The sequence below is a fragment of the Chiloscyllium punctatum genome, chromosome 17 (genome assembly GCF_047496795.1).
Source record: "Chiloscyllium punctatum isolate Juve2018m chromosome 17, sChiPun1.3, whole genome shotgun sequence".
NCBI lineage: Eukaryota > Metazoa > Chordata > Chondrichthyes > Orectolobiformes > Hemiscylliidae > Chiloscyllium > Chiloscyllium punctatum.
In genome coordinates, this window is record NC_092755.1 from 51,212,070 (window position 1) to 51,233,267 (window position 21,198).

Sequence of the window (21,198 nt, forward strand, 5' to 3'; positions counted from 1 at the left end):
CTGTTTCCACACTGTAAGTAATCTAATCTTAAAAAGGCAGATACATGGGAACACTACCACTTGCAAGTTCCCCTCCAAGCCACTCATCAACCTGACTTTGAAATAAGACACAGTTTGCCACTGTCACTGGATCAAATTCCTGGAATTTAGTCCCTAAGTGCATTGTCAGTAAGCCTACAGCACGTGGACTGTAGTTGTTCAGGAAAACAGCTCACCACCACCTTCTTGAGGGCAACCAGAGACTGGCAATAAATGCTGGCCCAGCCAATGACACCCATGTTCCACGAGTAGGTAACAAAAATAACTGCAACTGCATTGGCCTGTTCTTTTGAGTTGATTTGCCAGTTCATTTTAGCCAGCTGTGCTTCACGTCTTCATAATTGCCCTTATTTTTTTTTCAAAATCGTCTCAGACCCATTCTTCTTTCTCTCATACTGAATGCAAAATTGAGTCATATTAAGGTAGCAACCATCTAGTGCCATCTCCCATGAGACCATTAAGATGATCTTTTTGCACAATATTAGGAGAAAGTGAGGACTGCAGATGCTGGAGATCAGAGCTGAAAATGTGTTGCTGGAAAAGCGCAGCAGGTCAGGCAACATCCAAGGAGCAGGAGAATCGACGTTTCGGGCATCAGCCCTTCTTCAGGAATGAGGAAAGTGTGTCCAGCAGGCTAAGATAAAAGGTCGGGAGGAGGGACTTGGGGGAGGGGTGTTGGAAATGCGATAGGTGGAAGGAGGTCAAGGTGAGGGTGATAGGCCGGAGTGGGGTGGGGGCGGGGAGGTCAGGAAGAAGATTGCAGGTTAGGAAGGCGGTGCTGAGTTCGAGGGATTTGACTGAGACAAGGTGTCCCAGAGGTATTCTCTGAAACGTTCCGCAAGTAGGTGGCCTGTCTCTCCAATATAGAGGAGGCCACATCGGATGCAATAAATGATTCCACTCCCCCTTACTTCCCTCCAAGGCCCCAAGGGATCCTTCCATATCCGCCACAAATTCACCTGCACCTCCACACACATTTATTGCATCCGTTGCACCCAATGTAGCGGCCTCTATATTGGGGAGACAGGCCACCTACTTGCGGAACGTTTCAGAGAACACCTCTGGGACACCTTGTCTCAGTCAAATCCCTCGAACTCAGCACCGCCTTCCTAACCTGCAATCTTCTTCCTGACCTCTCCGCCCCCACCCCAACTCCAGCCTATCACCCTCACCTTGACCTCCTTCCACCTATCGCATTTCCAACGCCCCTCCCCCAAGTCCCTCCTCCCTACCTTTTATCTTAGCCTGCTGGACACACTTTCCTCATTCCTGAAGAAGGGCTCATGCCTGAAACATCGATTCTCCTGCTCCTTGGATGCTGCCTGACCTGCGCTTTTCCAGCAACACATTTTCTTTCACCATATTAGGTCTAGTTCAGCCTTCTCTCTAGTTGATGTTCGAATAAATTATGCTAGGAAAAAGTCAAGACTGCAGATGTTGTTGGAGATCAGAGTTGAGAGTGTGGTGCTGGAAAAGCACAGGCAGCATCCGAGGAGCAGGAGAAAAGTTAGTTTTGGGCATAAGCCCTTCATCAAGAGTAAATTATGGTGGGAACATTCTATGAACTCTTAATCTAAGCTATCTTTGCCCATCAAGGTGTAGACTGAAATCGCCCATGATTGCCAGTATGCATTCCTGAAAAGCTGTCTGCTTGCTCTTTTACATACAGTCTCACTCTACCGCACTCCCTCACCCTTGCTCACTCCCAGCCTCTTGCTCCCACCCTTGCCTGCATACATTTGGGCACACCCTTTTGTGAGGTTGATGTTAAGAGACTTGTAGACCACTCCCACAAGTGATTTTTTTTTTTTTTTTTTTGCTTTCTGATTTACCAAAACTCTTTTCTCAACTTAGATTCCTGACTTTGTTTCACCCCTATTTTAATGTGCCAATAACATCATGAACTAATAGTTAACCCTCCATCTTTTTCATTTTTTTTCTTGTTTTTTTTAAATGTCCTTCATGATTCAGTTCCTCATCCATGTCTCTCTAATGGCTACCAGGTCATCTTGTTCATTTCTTTGTGTTCAGTTTGGCTGTTTTTCAAATGATGTATATTCAGATACAGGAATGATCAATGTAATATACTTTTACTTTCTTTCTGTACATTCTAGTTTTATCAGTTGGTGACTATTCAATTTATAATTTCTATATCTTTCTGTCATGGTCTGTTTAACATTTCCTGTATTGATTTCTTTCACTTTGGCCTTGTTGACGCTCTCTTGCTGTCTCTCGTTTTTTCTCTCACTCTCGGGTGCATGCTCTCACTCACACTCTCGCGGGCGCGCTCTCGTGTGGGCGCACGTCACTCTCAACTGAGGTAGGTGCCCTTGCTATACTCTTCTATACCACCATGACACTCCTCCTTATCTTGAGTGGTTTCCTGTACCATGATCAGTTCGCTCAATCACCTTGCAGCCCTCACTCATCCAAAACAACTTGAAAGACTTTAAACCTTTGGGGCAATTACGAAGTCTGGGGCACCTGATCTGCTTCACTTGTAATTACAATCTCCTGGACCTTAACATTGACCACGTCAGATAGTCAGACATCTTGGAGTTGGACCATCTCCTGGTACAAAACAAAATCCAGGTACTTACCCCGCTCTAGATCACAAACAGGCCATTTGGCACAACCATCTCATGCTGTTGCGTTAATGTTTGTTCCCGGCTCCAAGTTGCTTATTTACCCGAGAACCAATCTCTCACTTGTTGGCAAACATAAAGTTGCCTGTCATTGATTACTGTTCACCAGTCCATAGACCGATCAACTTTTTGTTACCAGCGAAAGCTTCATCAGTACACCCTCTTCATTCTCAACAGTCGACAACCAGACTTCAACTGTTGCTTGTTCAAACAGTTGGTTGCACGATTCCCAGTTTGATTGAGGTGACTTGCTTTCAAACCTGTAGCAACCATTTTGAAAACGGCTCTTTCTCATTTCAGTCCCCAACATAGAACAAGGAGACACAGTCCTTACAGTAAGTCTTAATATTCATCAAACATTTACTCCCAAAGAATGCTTGCAACAGAACTCATGAAAATGATGTTTTCATAGTCTTATAATTGTATAGTTTCCAGGGATACATATTCTTGACTAGACAAGAATAATATTGGATAATAGAGAAAAGTGGTGCCCAGTACTGCAGTCCACAGAAAACAATACTTTTATATAAAATGTTTGTTTTTCAATGCACAGCCCCTTTTAAACATTTCGAGCAACCCTTCAGGCATAGTTCCATTCAACTGGTTGTAATACAATATTTCTATCTCTTTTTTTGTGCTCTCTTTCCAGCCATTTCTCATGAAAACATTGTAATTCTGTTGCCAAAATTTATAATGTCAGATACAGAATGTAGACTGAGTATTGACAGTCTATTTGATGAGATATTTGAAGTGGTATCGCAGCTGAGACTAATACTGACTACATTTGATACTCCGCAATGATGACTAGATATTGAAACTGAAAGATGAAATTGAAGTTGAACTGATAAATTTAAGATCCTATGGTGGAGTCCCAGGGGAGCTTGCAGTGTTCTAACACATTCATCATTAATTTCTTGTCTATCATGTAGACATATAATATTGAGTATTGAATGCAAATTTTTTGTTTTGTATAAATATAATTTTTCTTTTTAATTCTGGCAATGATAGAAGTCTACTTCTGGGTATACATGAGGGAAAAGGAAATTCAGGGATTTGGAAGGATAGTGCGAAGAGGTAAAATGAGATTAGACATGTAAATATTTTCTAATCACCCTGTTCAGAGCTGTTCTTGAACCTGGGCCTTCTGGTCCAGAGGGAGGGACAATACTGTTGCACCATAAGAGTCATTTGAAGGCATATAAAAGCTAACAAACATCAGTTGGTCTTTTCCTGTGCTGCAACTTCTGTGTAATTTGCTTATTGCTGTTACACCAGAACTTTACTTGTTAATTTTTTCCGTAAATCTTGTTTAAGTTAGTTGTCTCACGTTCTCCTGTATGCTAAAACCTTCATAACAATTAAAACAAAATTGTATGTACTGAAAAAAAACTTCAAATGAAGCTGGAATTTGAACTATTTCAACCAGAAGTTGCAGTTCCATTTAATAGTCTTGTTTCAATTTATCAGTTTTATTTTGAATTCTAAAAGACAGCTTAATAAATGATGTTCTGTTTAATCTCTATAACTGAGTCAGTGCAATATATATCTAATACTTGCAGCTGTAACTTTGTGAAAATACTTAGATTGAGCAGTGCAGGTTTCAGCAGAATTGTAGATTGTGATTCAGCATTTAATTGCTTTCTTCCTGTTGCATCTTGGATCTGTTAGCATGCCAAATTATTTAAGTAAATAAGTTTATTGCATTTTCTTTGAGATGTAGCAAGTAGTTATCCATGTGCTTCTCTAAGCCTGGCAAGAAATAAACTGGTTTAGCAATCCAGAAGTATGTCCTGTTAATTACGGCATCTGTACTCTGCTATTGTTTCTCATATGTTAAAGATGCAAATTGGTAAAGCCATGAACTCTCATTTTCAATCACTTTGCATTAAGCTGCAATGAGTAAGACCAAGATTTCTCTGTTTTCTATCTGAGGATGAGAAAGAGAGGGCTTATTTTGCTGTGTTTGATGGCCATGGTGGAGTGGATGCTGCTATCTATGCTGCAACACATCTTCATGTCAACTTTGCACATCAGAAAATGTTTCTGACACAACCAGAAGAAGCGTTAAGGCAAGCCTTCAAACAGACTGACGAAATGTTTCTTCAAAGAGCCAAGAGAAAGGTGAGTGTAATGAACCTAAACAGCATTTAGAAATGCCAGTGACAACTTCTCAACACCAACAAACTACCTTATTGGAGAGGACTCTTCCATCATGCAGTTTATGTCCATTACAAAGCCAACAGAAAGGTAATAAATGATTTGCCTGTCCATTTAGATTACAGCTAATAATCTAGTGTGGTAAAGCTGAAGGACTGTCCAGCAAATCAGCCTTACTTTATCATTATTTTCTTTTATTAATGTGAAGTATTTTTAGGTGGTACTAGAATGCTGAATTTTGATTGTGATCTAACTGAAGACAGCACCCAGTAGTAGACTCATGCTACCCAGATTTTGTTGGAAGCAGGAAGTAGGATGTAGTTCTAAGAACTGAGGAAGCTGTGGCATATTGTTAACATCACTAGACTAGTAAACCAGAGTCCCAAACAGATGGTCTGGGAGCATGAATTCAAATCCCACCAATAGCAGATAATGAAATTTTAATTCATTAAAAATCTGGAATTAAAAGTTAGACTAATCACTACGTACATGTTGATTGTTGTTTTTAAAAAAAGGCCATCTGTTTCACTAATCTCCTTGAAGAAGAGACCTTACCTAACCTAGTGTGACTCCAAACCCATGATTGTCTCTCTGAAATGCCACTTGAAAAGCCCTGTCAAGCCACTCGGTACAATGGCAATAAAGGATGGACTACAAATGCTGACCATGCAGTGATGTCAACATCATATGAAAGAATAAAGAAAGATCGAGAGGGGAATGACTAAACTTGTGACTATGGCACAGAATAGATGCTTCTTACTGAGTTGTTCTCTGTACTGCAGAAGTTACGGAGTGGTACCACTGGAGTAGCAGCCTTGATTGTTGGTGACACGCTGCATGTGGCCTGGCTTGGAGACTCTCAGGTAATGATGATACAGCAGGGCCTGGTTGTCACTCTTATGGACCCACACAAACCTGAAAAAGAGGTGAGTGAGTCATCAAGGGAAGGTATTTTAGAAAGAAAGGAGTTCAACTAAATTTATGATTTCATGTTAATTGACAGTGCCTTTAATGTAATGTGTTTAGACTTAAAAGTTTCAGGTTTTAGTTTAGTAGGATAGATTGCTTTACAAAATAGTTGCAGATATATGTGCTTTACACTTAAATATCTTACCAGTGTCACCAGCTAATCTGTAGTTTAATAAAAGCAGAGATACTGGAACCAGATTACTCTGTTCTGTGTCTGTTTCTTTCTACATTTATTCACTTTTTTGTTTTGGGAAAATTGTTGGTTATCCCTGCCTGAACAATTCTGTTTTAGAGTGAGAAACAGAGGATTGAAGATCTTGGTGGATGTGTGGTATTTCTGGGATGTTGGCGTGTAAATGGAACTCTTGCAGTTTCAAGAGCAATTGGTGAGTATATGCCGGAGCTCTCAACACGAGACCTGCTGAATTTCATAGTCAGTCACCTGAGAGTATCAGTAACAAATAGATGTAGTAGTTAGAGAACCCAACACTGATTATATTCTAGTCCCTTGTTTTCACTTTATATTTAAATCTTACACAATCAACAAGCTCAGACAAATTCCAGTATTCAAAACAAAAAGCTTCTGTTAATCATCTTTTTAGATGATATCTTTTTCATGATGAACCTTTTTCACTTATGCTGGAATTAATTCTTTAATATTGGGCATATGGTAAGTGCAACTATTTTCCAAATAAAAATAAAATACTGCCGATGCTGGAAATCTAAAGAGGAGATGAAAGAGAAAACACCTGAGAAACTCGGGTCTGGCAGCATCTGCAGAGAAAGAAACAGTTAATGTTTTGATTTAACTTACTTTTTCAGAACATATTTGAGCATTACAGTTAACTGCCAGAAGATTGTTAAAGTGAAGTTAAAGGTTCGTTGTTTCAAATTATTTCATTTTGCTCAAATTCTAAAACTAATTTGTAAGCAGGTCAAAGTGGCTTGTTATGCATATGTTCAAGTTTTGAATCTTGCTCAAGCTTCTCTGGGGAAGATGTATTTCATCCTCAACTGGAAGGGACTGGATTTCCAGGTTTTCCAATTGTGTCTTATGTAAAACTAGCAACTTGTATTTCTGTAGCACCTTGAACACCTTATGTTAGATATCCAATGTTGTTTTGTTGGAGCAGCAAAAAAAATGCTTTTTGATATCAAAGAACAAAAGCAGGTGTATGTCAGTGGTTTTAGAGAGTACAGATGGTGAATGTTAGGCTGAGAATGGCTGACCTTTAGAATCTGGCCAGCTGAAAGCAAGGCAGCCAATTTTGGAATTATTTAAAATTGGGAATACGTAAAAGGCCAAAATCGAAAGAGGACAGAAATTTCAGGTTTATAGGAGTTGAGATTTTAAAATTGGATGAGAATTGTAAAATTGAAGCATTGGGACTGGACATCATTGTAGCTCAGTGAGGACAGAGGTGATTGGTGAGTAAAACTGTTTGCAAATTAGAAGACAGCAACGGGTAGAGCTTCATGTTGTGAAAGGTGAAAAATAATGGGTCAGTGAGGAGAGTGCTGAAATAGTTGAGGCCAGAGGTAACAAAGGCTTGAGTAAGAGTTTCATCAGTAGAAACTGAGACAGTAGAAGAGATGGGTCATGTTGGACATTAGGGGTCCTTGGTGATGGAGGTGATAGTGTATCACAAGCACACTATCTGGTCCAGCTTTTGACCGTGATAAAGGAGAGAGGTAGATTTGATGGGAAAACTATTTCTGATGGAGACCAAAGATAATAGTTTCACTCTTCCTGAGAGTAAGGTGCAACAAATATCTGATCACAGATAATGGCTATCTGACCAGCAGTAGAACAAATTGGAGGCAATAGAGCTGGAGTGGTGAAGTACCTCTGACAAAAAGCCCTTTTGAGTTGAAATATCAGAGCAATTCACACAAATATTTTGTATTGGAACAGAAAAACTTAGTGTAACACAGAGGAGTTCTGAAGAAGTCATAGCGTTAACTCTGTTTTTCTCTTCACAGATGTTGCCAGACCTGAGTTACTACAGCATTTTCTCTTTTATTATACAGTACTGCTGAGTTTGAGATTCCAATGCATTTCCTCCAGCTGGTTCTACTGTAACTGATCTAGAGTATTTGCTTAAACCAAATGAATAAAATGTTTTGATTTCAGCACTAACATTGTTTTGACATCATTGGAAAGAATGAGAATTTGATGCATTATCTAGCTATGAGCACTCTTTTTGTGAATTTGTAAATTCAGAACAAACTAAATGCAGCCAGAATCTTACCCATCTCAATAAGAACACTTGGATCAAGTATAATGAATAATGGGATGGTAAAGCTCCCTCTTATAAGTACTCAAAAAAAATCATGGAACTTTACAATTACTGTATCTGAATTCATGAGATTCCCTAATTGAAGCATTTTGTATGAGTTGGTTTGGAGTATTGCATATTTTTCTTTTTCAATCAATATTTTTTTCTGGCCACCGAGATGCTCAAGTTTTCCATTAGAAGTTTGGTAACTATTAACACCATAGGTATAGGAGCAGAATTCAGCAATTCCACCCAGCAAATCTGTACTACCATTCAGTAGTGGCTGATACATTTCTCCATCTCATTTTCCTGCATTCTGCCTGAAACTTCTGATTAGAAAGAGGATCAAAAACCTATCTGTCTCTGTCTTAAATACATTCAATGACTCTGCCTCCACACTTTTTATGGCAATGAGTCCGGCAGATTAACCACACTGTCTGAAGAAAATCCTCCTCATCTAGCTTCAAAGGGGTCATCTCTTCACTATGAGATACTAGTTTCTCCTTTATAGTGAAAACATCTCCACATTCACTCTATTAAGGCCTCTCGACATTCTGTAAATTTCAATGTGATTTGCCCTTCATCCTTCTAAACTCCATTGAGTGCAGATTCAGAGACTTCAACTTCTCCTCAGATGACAAACTGTTCATCCTCAGGCTCCCCAACTTTCTCTGTACTCCCTCCAAGACAAGTACATTGTTATTTGGGTCCAAGATCCAAAACTGTTCTAAATATTCTGAATGCGTGTGATCAGAGTCATATACAGCCTCAGAAGTATATCCCTGCTGTTGTATTCTAGCCCTCTCAAAATGAGTATGAAATTGCATTTGGCTTCCTAACCACTAAGCGAATCTGCATGTTAACCTTAAGACAATCCTAAACTAGGACTCCTAAGCCACTTTGTGCTTCAGTTTTCTGAAACTTTTCCCCACTTAAAACAGAGTCTATACTCTTTCTACCAAAGTGCATAACCTCACACTTCCTCATATTGTATACCATCTGCCACTTCCTTGCCTACTTTCCTAGTCTGTTCATATCCTTCTGTAGCCTTCCCACTTTCTCAGCACCATCTGTACTTCCATCTTTTATATCATCTGCAGAATGGCAACAATGCCCTCCATTCCTTTGTCCAGATTGTTAATCTATAACTGCCCAACATCATGCACTTTTATCTTATTCAGCAGCCTTCTATGTGGCACCTTGACAAAGACATTCTGCAACTTACAGTAAATCATATCCATTGATTTCTCCAATGTCTAATTTGCTCATTACCACCTCAAAGAATTCTAACCAGATTTTCAGGCCTGACCTCACCTTGACAAAGCTGTGCTGGCTCAGCTGTATTTTAACATGCACTTGCAAGTACTCTGAATCTCATCCATAAGGTGGTATAATTTCCCATCTTCTGCATCCCTTCTTACTTAGAGGTGTTACATGAGCCATTTTCTAGTCCTCTGGGCCCTCCCAGATTCCAGTGATTCCTGAAAGATAATTGACTACATTCTTAAGATGACAACCCTTGTGAGTGGAGCAAATGGTGTATCCTGACATTCTGCTCTTAAAAAGTTTAAATATATTGGTTTTCTCTGCCTGTTATCAAGATGATTTTTATTCATTCCTTTAGGAGACATTGACCAAAAACCATATGTTTCGGGTGATGCAGATAGTGCTTCATTCAAGCTAAATGGCACAGAGGACTACATTGTTTTAGCCTGTGATGGCTTCTTTGATGGAGTTGAACCTTCTAGAGTTGTGGACCTTGTGCAAGAACACTTGCAAGAGAATGGAGGTGATGGCAGTACAGTTGCAGAGACGCTTGTGGCAGCTGCTAAAGAAGGTGGCTCTAGTGACAATATCACTGTGGTGCTGGTCTTCTTAAAAGATCCACAGGACATTCTGAAAGATAGCAACTTACACATGGGAATTGAGAGCACTAATCAGGACAGTGGGTGCCCTCAAGCCAAAGTCAACTCTGAAAACTCACCACCACAGTTGACCACCTCAACTGTAAATAAAGACAGCCAGGCAGAGGGTCAGACAGGCTGACTCCTGCTGACTGGAGTTCAGCTTAGTGTTACATTCAGGGTTTCATGCTTTAATGAGTGGTGCCAAAGAATTGGGAAAGGGGGTTTTGGTCTTGAAATGCCAACTTGCAAAAAAGTGATGACATTGCTTTGGCAAACTTATAACTGCATCTGCCATAACTCTTTACTTGTGTAAGCTTTAATGAGAAGAGTGGCAACAATCAGTAAACAAGGGTGCAAGAAACTTAAATTGGAAAAGAAGAAAAGGGTGCTATTATTAATGTCTTTTATGATTAAGCGCTTATCCTTAAATCCCAAGTTTAATGGGTTGACTTCCAGATTTAAGTAGAATCATTAAATTGGTAGTACATTGCTATAGTTTGTTTTTGTCTTGTCTTGGTGAAGAATTCCCTAACCCTGGGGCTTAGCTTTGTGGAGTTGGCAATAGGAAACTACAAGGTGGTTCAAATTTTGTTGGTGAACAATTTTTACTGACACCATGTTGACTAAATTCCCTGTGGTGAAATTGTAAGCATGCATAACGTTTGTTAGCTTTTCCAAACTGTTTTCAGTATGTTAAGATTTCAAGCACCCTTGTGTGTACTGATTTATCTTCAGCAGAAAATGCAGGCTGAATATTTAGTGCCTTATTCTGTTCCTTAAGAGCAGTACAGATTATGTTATGATTTGTACTGTGCTGTCAACATAGTGCAGGCTAACTATTTAGTGCCTTATATCTCCACACAACTACAGGACGGTTAATACAACTTTATTCCTTTCTCTTGTTGGAGAAGAAAACTAAGTATCAAGTAACCACAAAATCCAACTTAAGTCTTCAATTTAGTACTGGGTTTGGGTTTGGATTTGCATTGCTTCTGTTGGAGTTTCGATGTATGAATGTTTTGCAGGTTTTTAAGTAACTGAACATTTTATCTGGTGTAGACGCATTAGGCTTTTATAAGTACTTTAGTAAATGGTGAACTAAATAACAGTAAATTACATCTTTGTGTATTCTAGGATATGTAGAATTCAACTTCCATCTTTCCTGAATGTTTCAAATGTATTATTTTTATGAAATCATGACAGCTAATATGCAAATCAGTCAACTTCTTTCTCAAAGTAAGTTTTCTTTTAAAACATCTAAGTCATAATACTAGAAGCTATTTTGAGGATCTCTTTATTTTTTATTAATTCATGGGATGACAGGACCACCATTTATGGGCCCAATTTCCAATACTCCTCCAGTGCATTTTTTTTGCTAGCATGTGAGCCTGCTAATTCGACAACTTGTCAAGATGTTTTGACCAGCTGAGGCCACGTAAGTTATCACGTAAAGCATGCTTTTCCAGTAAGGATCCTTTGATGGAAGTCAGAGAGCAGGATTGTATTTCTGTTGAGGACAATCTACAGTTCTTCCAGTTAAGATGAACTGATTCAGCATAGATCAGGAATGATACTACTTGAAATTTTGCAACTGTATGATTTCATAGTGTTTTCATATGATATGATTTCACGAACTCTGTTTTTGCCCATCAATCAATTAGGGCACCTTTTTGTCATTTCATGCAGGGTATTTTCTGCATTTTAAAATCAACTCAAGTTGGCTTTAATTAATGGCAATGTTTTGCAGAATCCAAAATATGTTGTTGCCTTAGAAAATATAGCTGTGTGTGAGGAAGCAGAATCATCTATCCTGAAGAAATGAGAGGCTTCCCTTGTGCCACAGAAGCTGACAACATAGGAACAAAACTCTATGTCCCAATTATCTATGTCCGAACTTGTTGACTGCAAATCCTCTAGTTCCATCAGGTTATCTTGCCTGAGTCTGTATTTGCTGAAATGTCACGGCATAATTCAGAAATTAAGTGTCACTGGTTTTTCTTGACCTTCTTTCCTTTTAAATACACAAATTAATTTCTGTCTTAACAACCTTAGAAGAAAACTGCTCGAGAATATTAAAGCACTACAGCATATTACCTTAAAGACTTGAGTGACAAATGACCATTTGGCACATTGAAGCATGTTTTGTCCATACTGTGACTCACTCAGCCTAACATTGAACTGCTTTTAGAATGCCCTTAATGTCTTTTTCCTTACTTGGTGCAGCATTCCAAATATTTCAACCTTTCAATATTGAAATGGTTTCAAGCTCTTTTCAAGTCACTTGTCACTGATTTATGTTCTGATCCTACTGTATATTTTCATCTCAGTCCATGTTATCCATACTCTTCAATGCTTGATATCATGTTGCTAGAGATTCTCTAATGTTCATCCCATTTTTTTATACCATAGGGTTTAAACTTCACTAAATTTTCCTCATAATCTATCTCCTTCAACAAAAATATTTCTATTCTTCTTCTTTGGACCCGGTCTATAACGTATGAAAAAAGTTGACTAAAATGAATGCTGTACTTAAAAGGAAGTCTGCCTTTGAGTCTGACAGTTATAAAGCCTTAGTATTAACGCCATAGTTCAATGGTTCATTTTTGTCATCAAGTATGTTAATATTTTTCCTCAATGTTTTCCACATTGTCTTTGCTTTGAAAAGTATTTTGTCAGCTCAGTCCCTTTCTATGTTTCTGTGTGCTGGTTTTTAAAATTTCATTTAACTTCTATCTTTTGTTGCTTTGATATTTGTTACACAATTGCTGTGAATTATTTACCCACCTACTTTGCAAATAATTTGTCTTTTGAATTTGAGTGAGTGGGAAATGGTTTGTGCATCTGAATTATTTGTACAGAAGCAGGCAATCAGGCATCAATTGATGCACTCCTGCACTCCATGTCTGTCTAGCATGGTTCCATTTTATATACAGATTCTAGCCCAGATGTATTGTAGTTGTGCTTTAGGATTCCTTTACACTGTTTCAATGATATGACATTGAGCAGTAAGTAGAAAATCAAGGGAAAGTGAAAAGGTTGAAATTAGATGGTATGATCTGCAGTTAAAAGAACACTGTTACACGGCTCTGGAGTATTTGATTCTATTTCACAGGACATTGTTAGGTGTTTGAAAACAACATTGTCTAAATGTATGTTAGTTTGAATATGGGGAACTGAGGGGATATTACTTGGATTGGAAAAAAAACATATCCATGATTAATATGTTACACCCGTTACTGGTCTGGCAAATTACTGATAGCTCGGTCTCTGGCAGATGATAATCATACTTAAGAATTGTCAGTTGTTGACTTTTACACATTTTTAATGATTATTGAGTGTTCTGAATTTATAAGGGATCCTTAACCTCTAACAATGTTTTTGCACTGTTAATTGAAAGTATTGGGCTGTTGATATTCTCAGCCTGTATATACTCACCTATTTTACTTGCATTTATAATTGCATTTTTGATGTTTTGATATAAAAACAAGACTTTATAACCTGATTTTATTTATTCACATTGCATGAAATTAGCTTTTTTTTTTAAGCAAGCCTCAAAATTGGGAGGTGGTGCCTGGTCTGGTTTTGTGCTTGTTGAAGTGTTGTGCAGTTATTGTAGGAATCTTATAATGGAATGTCCTTGAGTAACACAATGAATGTTGCTCTCTCACAACAGCAAAACCATCTGTCCATATGTTAGCTTCATCCATATTAAAGATTTGAAAAGTTTGAAGTGTAACAGAAGCCATCCTCTCTCTCAAATTGTCATGTGCTTTAGTGGCAAGATGCAGCTGTTTAATTTCCAATTCAGTTCCTGTATTGTTTATTTTCCTGGATTTACTATATTTCCCCCAGAGTGCCTTTGGTTGCTGTAAAGTTCCTATCGGGTATAAAATCTAAATATTTATTTTGAAATCTCTATTTTAATATCAGTTGTCTACAAAAATACATTCAATGTGAAATATTGGGAGAAAGAGCTGTCTTGAACATGGAATGTATTTATCCTGTTCTGCAGGGATGACACTTTTGGCTATGGGTGTTTCCACAAACTCTAAACACATGGCTGCTGTAAAGGCAAAATGACTATTATGTTCCTTTGACCAAAGTAAGGTTTGTAGCCGCATCCGCTAAGGTGCGTGTTAATAATTTGTTTTGTGCAAATGTTCAACAATAGGATTATGGGATGCAGAAATGAAAGTGATCATTGGCTTTAGATTTGTTCATTTAAAATATAAAAGAAATGCTGAAACATATTTTGTGGATTTGGCTAGAAAAGTCACTGACCCAAAATGTTAATTTTATTTCTTCAAAGATTCAAAGTTTTTCCACATTTCTCATTTTCAATTTGAATTTCCAGTATCTGCATTTTTGATACTGTTTTATTGGTTCTTTGGAACCGACAAGGTGGCATTTATTATCGAGCTCTAATTACTCTGGAAAGCTTGAACCGTTCCTATCCTTGTTGCCACTACAGTCTTTAAAGATAGGATATTGATTTCAGTAGCAGGGGTGCTCATTAAATAAACTGTTCTGACCTACATTATGTTGAGGTTCTTGAGTATTGCTTGTGCTACACTTATCCAGGCAGGTGAATATTCATTAAGTTTTGCATGAGCTCTGAAAATCCACGTTTATGTCTCTTGTATCAACTGACTTAATACCACATAAATCTTTTCTGGAATTGAAAATCTTTCATATTTGACAATGTATCACTAAGAAAGTTTCACAGTTTTATTAAAACAACTCTATACATTATCAAAATGTTTCCATTTAGAGTTTAAAATGTACACTTGTTAGCACTTAAGTACACACCAGTATTTGTATTAAATTCTGCACATATCATATGTGACGTACCAAAGGATATAATTCATGCACTACTGCAGCACTGTCTCAATTGTGATCTTTTTAAGGGACCCTATTCAACAACTTTTATTGGATTAAAGGCATTACACAAATTCAAGATGTCTGACAGGAGCATTGTAAAACAGTATGACACACAATCTCAGATATTGGGTCAAGTGACCAAAATTTGGCCTTAAAGGACAAAAGATGTAAAATGGGTATTCCAGAGAGCACAGCAGTCATTATTGTGCATTCTATCTCTGTAACCTTAAATCAGGATAGCAAGTGAGTTTGGCTAGATGAAATCTTTCCATGTAGTAATGACAGCAATCAATAAACAATGCTATTGCATTTCTAATAACATTTGGGACAGTTACACTGACTACATACTAACTTGTGGACATGGGCAGACAATCCATATATCTGAGCACATCCAACTTCCTATTAACTTAATACATTTTAAAATCTAATGCTTTCCCATCCAACTATGTCTAATTTATACAAGAAATTTAGCAATTTCTGATCGCTGATTCAAATTAAGACCCAGAAAATGGAGTATGTCCGAATTTGCATTTTTTAAAAAAAATTTCTTTTGAATGATGAAGAATTCAGCACTTAGCAGCTATCAGCACACCCACATCTGGGTTGAGTGACAGTGCACTGTAATGTTTTAAAGAATCAAAATGCCACTATCTTGCACTGGTGTTATGAGGTGGTTTCACTTTTTCTGGGCACTGTATATATAAACTGGTCAGTTATTTTATCATTTAGTTAAATTTTAAAGATTGGCTATAAAATGGAATTGACTTGAACACCAATGAGTAATGGTCTATGTTCTCATCCTGTTAATATTATCATTGGCAGTGACTAAATACAATCTAGTTCACAAGCTATATTGTTTCATCATGTGGTAGAAAGAGCTGAGGAGGACTGGAAAAATGAAGTAATATCTTTTGGCTAACTTGTAGTGCCAAAGGTAGATTGATAACTCAGGTTTATTCCTGCCATATTTTATTCCTTGTAGCAAATGTTAACATTCACTAACTAAGGAGAAGATGTAGTCCAGTCACTGGGCTAGTATTGTAGTAGGCTCTGGGAATATTGGTTCAAATCCCACCATGAGAGCTGGTAAAATTTCAATTCCGTTAACAAATCTGGAATTGAAAGCTAGTCTCAGTGATGACTATGAAACTCCTCATAAAAGGCATTTGTGAACTAGATTTTAGGGAAAGAAATCTGCCATCCTAAGTCTGGCCGACACATGATTTCCGATCCATAGCAATGCACTCGATTCTTCACTGTGCTCTGAAACGCATTTAGCAAGCCACTCAGTTCAAGGGCAATTAAGGGTGACCAACAAATTCTGTCATTGCCAATGACACCCACATGCCATAAATTGAGTCACAAACTAATTTGTAGGACATACTCAGAAATAACAACCTGTACGTTTATTTGAACCTTTTGAGGTACTTTGGATGGTACTGCAAATGATTTGCCCTATTTAGTTATCTGTTTCTGCTAATAAGTCTCTCTTCCCACCACAACTTTATCACCTGGTTGTGCTGCTGCAAACCCATTTGAAAACTCTTTTTATTGCATTGAACAGTAGCTGTTATGGCTAATATCCCTTTTTTTTTTTCTTAGAGCAGCAAATTCATTGAAATGCATGGGCTACTGCATTTTTAAGGTAGCTCTGCCAAACATCTCTCCAAAAACTTGGAGATTGACTTGCATGTGGCCTTGTGTGGGAATTTTCATGTGAGAGTGAGCGCCAGAATTCTTAATGAGCTGTTTATCTTCACACAACATTGCACAAAACCAACAGGAAGTAATGTGTTTATTTCTATAAAATATTTATTTATCTGCAGTCCTTTGAATCCTTTATCACTGCTGTGACACAAGGATGACTTACGAAGCTTAATTTGAAACCTGAATTGTGTTTGCCTTATTGTGGATGGATATTAGTTATCCTGAAATGTTCGTATTATACAATATTATACAATATTGTATAATATCAATACAGTATTATCTCATAATAAAGATATATGCAACTTTCTTGTATTATGGTCCACTTTATTTAACTGTACATTAGTGATACATTCTGTGTAATAAACTATTATTCGAACCTGGGGTTCTGTGTCTATGTTGTCCGATTGGAACAATATTCCTAAGCCAGTGAATGTGAAAAAGTACTAAGCAGACTTTGAATCTTTTTACTGCAGGAGTACACTTGGAGGGCATCCCAGACATGGTTTAAGACAAAAGTTATTCATAGGAACAGGAGTAGGCCATTTAGCTCCTCAAGCTTCTGTCTTTCAGGGATCTTGGTTGATCTGTGGGCTAATTCCATACACCTGCCCTTGGCCCTTGTCTCTCTTGCTTTTGTTTAGCAAAGGTGTTACCTATCTCGGACTTAAGGCAGCAGATGTTAGATCAGTTGCTACTTTTATGTGGAAGAGGGTTCCAAACAGCAATCACATTTTGTATGTAGAAGCTCTTCCTAAATTTTTAAACAATGCCCTTAGTTGTAGAATCCCCGACTGGTGGAAATGGTTTATCACTATTGGCCCTGTCTGTGCCTGCAACTGTCTTGAATCATAGAATCTCTACAGTGTGGAAGCAGGCCGTTTGACCCATTGAGTCTACATGGACTCTCTGAAGCGCAGCAGGTCAGGCAGCATCCAAGGAGAAGGAGCATCAACGTTTTGGGCATAAGCCTTCCTGAAGAAGGGCTTATGCCCGAAACGTCGATTCTCCTTCTCCTTGGATGCTGCCTGACCTGCTGCACTTTTCCAGCAACACATTTTTAAGCTCTGATCTCCAGCATCTGCAGTCCTCACTTCTTCTCTGAAGAGCATCCCATCCAAACCCACACCCTGACATCCTGCATTTCTCATAGTTAACTCGACTAGCCAGCACATCCCTGAGCACTATGGGCAATTTAGAATGGCCACTCCACTTAACCATCTTTTGGACTGTGGGAAGAAACTGGAGCACCTGAAGGAAACTCTCACTGTTATGGGGAGAATATGCAAACTCCACATGGTTGTTTGAGGCTGGAATCAAACCTGGGTCCCTGGCAGTGAGGCAGCAGTGCTAATCACTGAGCCACTGTGCCGCCCAAGTCCTCAATCCGATCACCCTTTAACTGTGTGCCATGGTGGCTAAATAGTTAGCACTGCTGCCTCAGTGTCAGGGACCTAGGTTCTATTCCAGTGTCTGGTATCTGTCTGGGTTCCCACCAAGTGCTTCTGTTTCCTCCCATAGTCCAAAGATGTGCAGGTTAACTAACTCTCCTAATTAACTGAAATTTTTTGAGGTGTTCAGTTACCCTTTCCTTGATAATAAACTCCAACAATTTTTTGCGCCATGTATGTTAGGCTAACTGCTGTGTAATTCCCTGGTTTTCCTCTTTTGCCCTTCTTGCAAAGCAGAATGAAACATGCAATTTTCCAATCCAAAGAGATGACTTCGGTATCCATAGAGTTCTCAAAGATTATTGTTAGGACATCTACAATATGCTCCCCAACTTCCTTTAGTGCCTTTGGATGGAAACCATCCAGTCCAGATGACTGGTGACTCTAATTCCATTAATTTACTCTTTACTGATGTTTTAAGTGTTAAATTTTAATCAGTCCCTGTCCCTGATCCATGATTAATTTCTTCTGAACTTGCAACAAGCTATGATCTTCTATTGTAAATACTGAGGCAAAGTAATTATTCAATATATCTGCCACTTCCCTAGAGTCATTGGCAGTATTCCCAGTTTCAGTCTTTAGTGGGCCACTATTGGTCCTGACCACCTGCTTTTCCTTTATGTAACTATAAGATTTCATCTTACTGATTTAGCCCTTTGCTGGTCTTTGTAACTTTCCCATTCTTGTAAGCTCTTTTACTTTTTTCTGCCCCTTTATCTCTTCTGTTGTCCATTACTGGTTTTGTATTGTTGATTTTTTTTTAATTGCAAAAATATACTTACTTAATGAAATAAGTTTTCTATATGTCCATACAAAGGGTTCTCAATCCGTTCCATACCATCTTTGCAGAGAGAGGAAGGAAATGTTAATGACACATTGGAGTTTCACATCCCACAAAGTTTGACTTTTATTCCAAAGATATACTTATTTCATGAAAAATTTATATATATAAGTATCTCTGTTCTGTACAGTCTTTGCAGAGAGAAAAAAAACAATATATTGGAATTTGATTTCCCAACAGAGCGCATTTATGAAACCAAGATATTTTTATCTCCTGCAGGAGAGCTGACCACTTTGTATTGTTAAATGTTTCTTTAAACATCTTTCACTTCTTTAGTAGTTTTGCCACGAGCAGATGTCTCAGTTTGTGATCAGTTTAATGGAATGAGTCAAAGCCAGCCTTACCTAAATCTAAAACCCTAATTTATGCTTTTTGCTTGCAAATGCTATCTTGAACACTATCATGTTATAATCATTATTTTATAAATGTTCATACATAATTAGGGGACTAATTAAATCTGGCTAATTACAAAATGCAATATCATATTGTAGCATCCAGGAAACTACTGTAGGAAACTATCCCAGATACAATTCAAAAATTCACTACCTTTAGGACAAGAACTTTGCCTCTCCAAAACTGTTAAATATTTAAAAACCTCCATTAATACAATTCTGCCTTTGCTACACATTTGTTTATTTTCTGTTTTTATACAACGTTACACAGTGTCTATGCCAGTGGTCAAGATAATTTAAGACCATTGAATAGAAAAAGTGATACAATGAAATTTACTCCTTTTATACTGTTTATTCTCGTCGTCTGGAAATCTCCAACACCAAATTCAAAGAAGCAATACCATTGTTCCAACCAGGCCAACTTACACTCAAATAGCTACTTCAGCTTAGTTAATGTCCCAAGGGGGTGTCACAGGACTGGAACCAAATAAAATTTGATGCTGTATCTCTCTTAAGGAAATGTTAGAGCAGACAATCAAAAAATTGGTTTTAAAAATTATGCTTAGCATGTTAAAAGATGGAGGATAAGATGGGAATTTCAGAATTTAGCTGCCAATGCAGTGATTAAAATCAAGCCAGTGTGGGCGAAGAAGAGATCTTGGGGATTTGGCAGAAGTTAAGTAGGGTGGAGTGGGCCCATAAAGATACTTGAAACTTAGCTTGAGAATTTTAATATCAAACTTTGGTTTCCAATCTGGCAAATATAGGTCAGCAGATGGATGTTAGTGGAAGATTGGATATTATGAAAATACTTGAAGACTATGTTGTACATTGAGAGAAAATTACTCATTATTTTAATTTAAAAGGCATTTATTCAATGAAAGCAAAATTAATTTTTAATTTGGTACCCACACAAAAGTGGACTGCTTCCACATTTGAATAAGAACCCAGTGAAGCAGTTTTAAAAGTCCGGTGCTAAGGAATAACTATATTGTTATCAATCTCCACATCTATCCCTTGCTTTCCCTCTTTTCTTTCCCCACTCACTCACTTATTTTCCTCCATCTCCTTAAACCACATCGGGGACCATTTCAATTCTCTTCTCCCATCGGGGATCTGCCAGCTGAAGAAAGTCAGTCCTTAAAGTATTATGTCCACGTGTGTGTGTGAATGAATAAGTGTGAGGTGGGAGGGTTAAAACCTCACCTTAAATTCAAATTACAAGAAGTCATCTTAGATAACGGTCGAGTAGGGTGTTCCAACCAGAGTTCCTCTGTTCCTTCTATTCTTTCTCCTTTACTTCTCCTCTTTTTTTCCCCCTCTCTGTTTTAACCTCAGTTTTGGTGTCATTCCCGGCCTGCTCTCATAGCAGCTCATTGCAGCATCTCCGCTCGGTGTGCAAGTAGATCCTGCCTGGCCATGTTCCCAAGGCACGAGGGAAGCTTGGAGCGGTGGCGGTTTCAGCAGTGATAGAATCTGTGGCAGCGTCGAAAACAGAAAGCTGAAGTCTCCCAGAGAGCGAAATAAGTGGAGGACTGATCAAAGACTGCTGAATTTTAAACTAGAAAGTAAAGAAATAAGTTAAAACTACAAACGACTAACGTAATTTTTAAAATTGTTATGCAGTAACTGCTTAACGTCTTAACTCTCGTTCCTCTTACTACTTTGTACCTAAATTTATTTTGTTCCTTGGTACTGAAGATGGTGCCACGCGTGGTAACTTTATACTCTTCACCATACTCCTGTACTTGAGTACACGTGACAATAAAATCTAAAAATACTATACGTCTCTCTTACGACTGCTTTTATTTACCACTAGATGGAGCTTTCGCCTGAAGTAGGTTAATAGCAAGCACTTCTCTCAAACCAATGTTGAGCTTCAACAACATGTTCAAGAGCCTACACAGAAAGGAAATCCAGATGAAGGTCATTC

At 38.1% G+C, this 21,198-nt stretch overlaps 1 protein-coding gene across 1 annotated transcript in view; it reads left to right on the forward strand.

Annotated features, from left to right (window-relative positions):
* Nucleotides 1-16,960, forward strand: part of ppm1f (protein phosphatase, Mg2+/Mn2+ dependent, 1F) — an 82,712-nt gene extending 65,752 nt beyond the window's left edge. The window contains exons 4-7 of the mRNA XM_072587112.1: nt 4,617-4,805; nt 5,624-5,767; nt 6,103-6,196; nt 9,714-16,960. Coding sequence (XP_072443213.1) covers nt 4,617-4,805; nt 5,624-5,767; nt 6,103-6,196; nt 9,714-10,135 — 849 coding nt within the window. The 3' untranslated portion in view covers nt 10,136-16,960. The remainder of the gene's footprint in view (nt 1-4,616; nt 4,806-5,623; nt 5,768-6,102; nt 6,197-9,713) is intronic.
* Nucleotides 16,961-21,198: the final 4,238 nt, after the last annotated feature.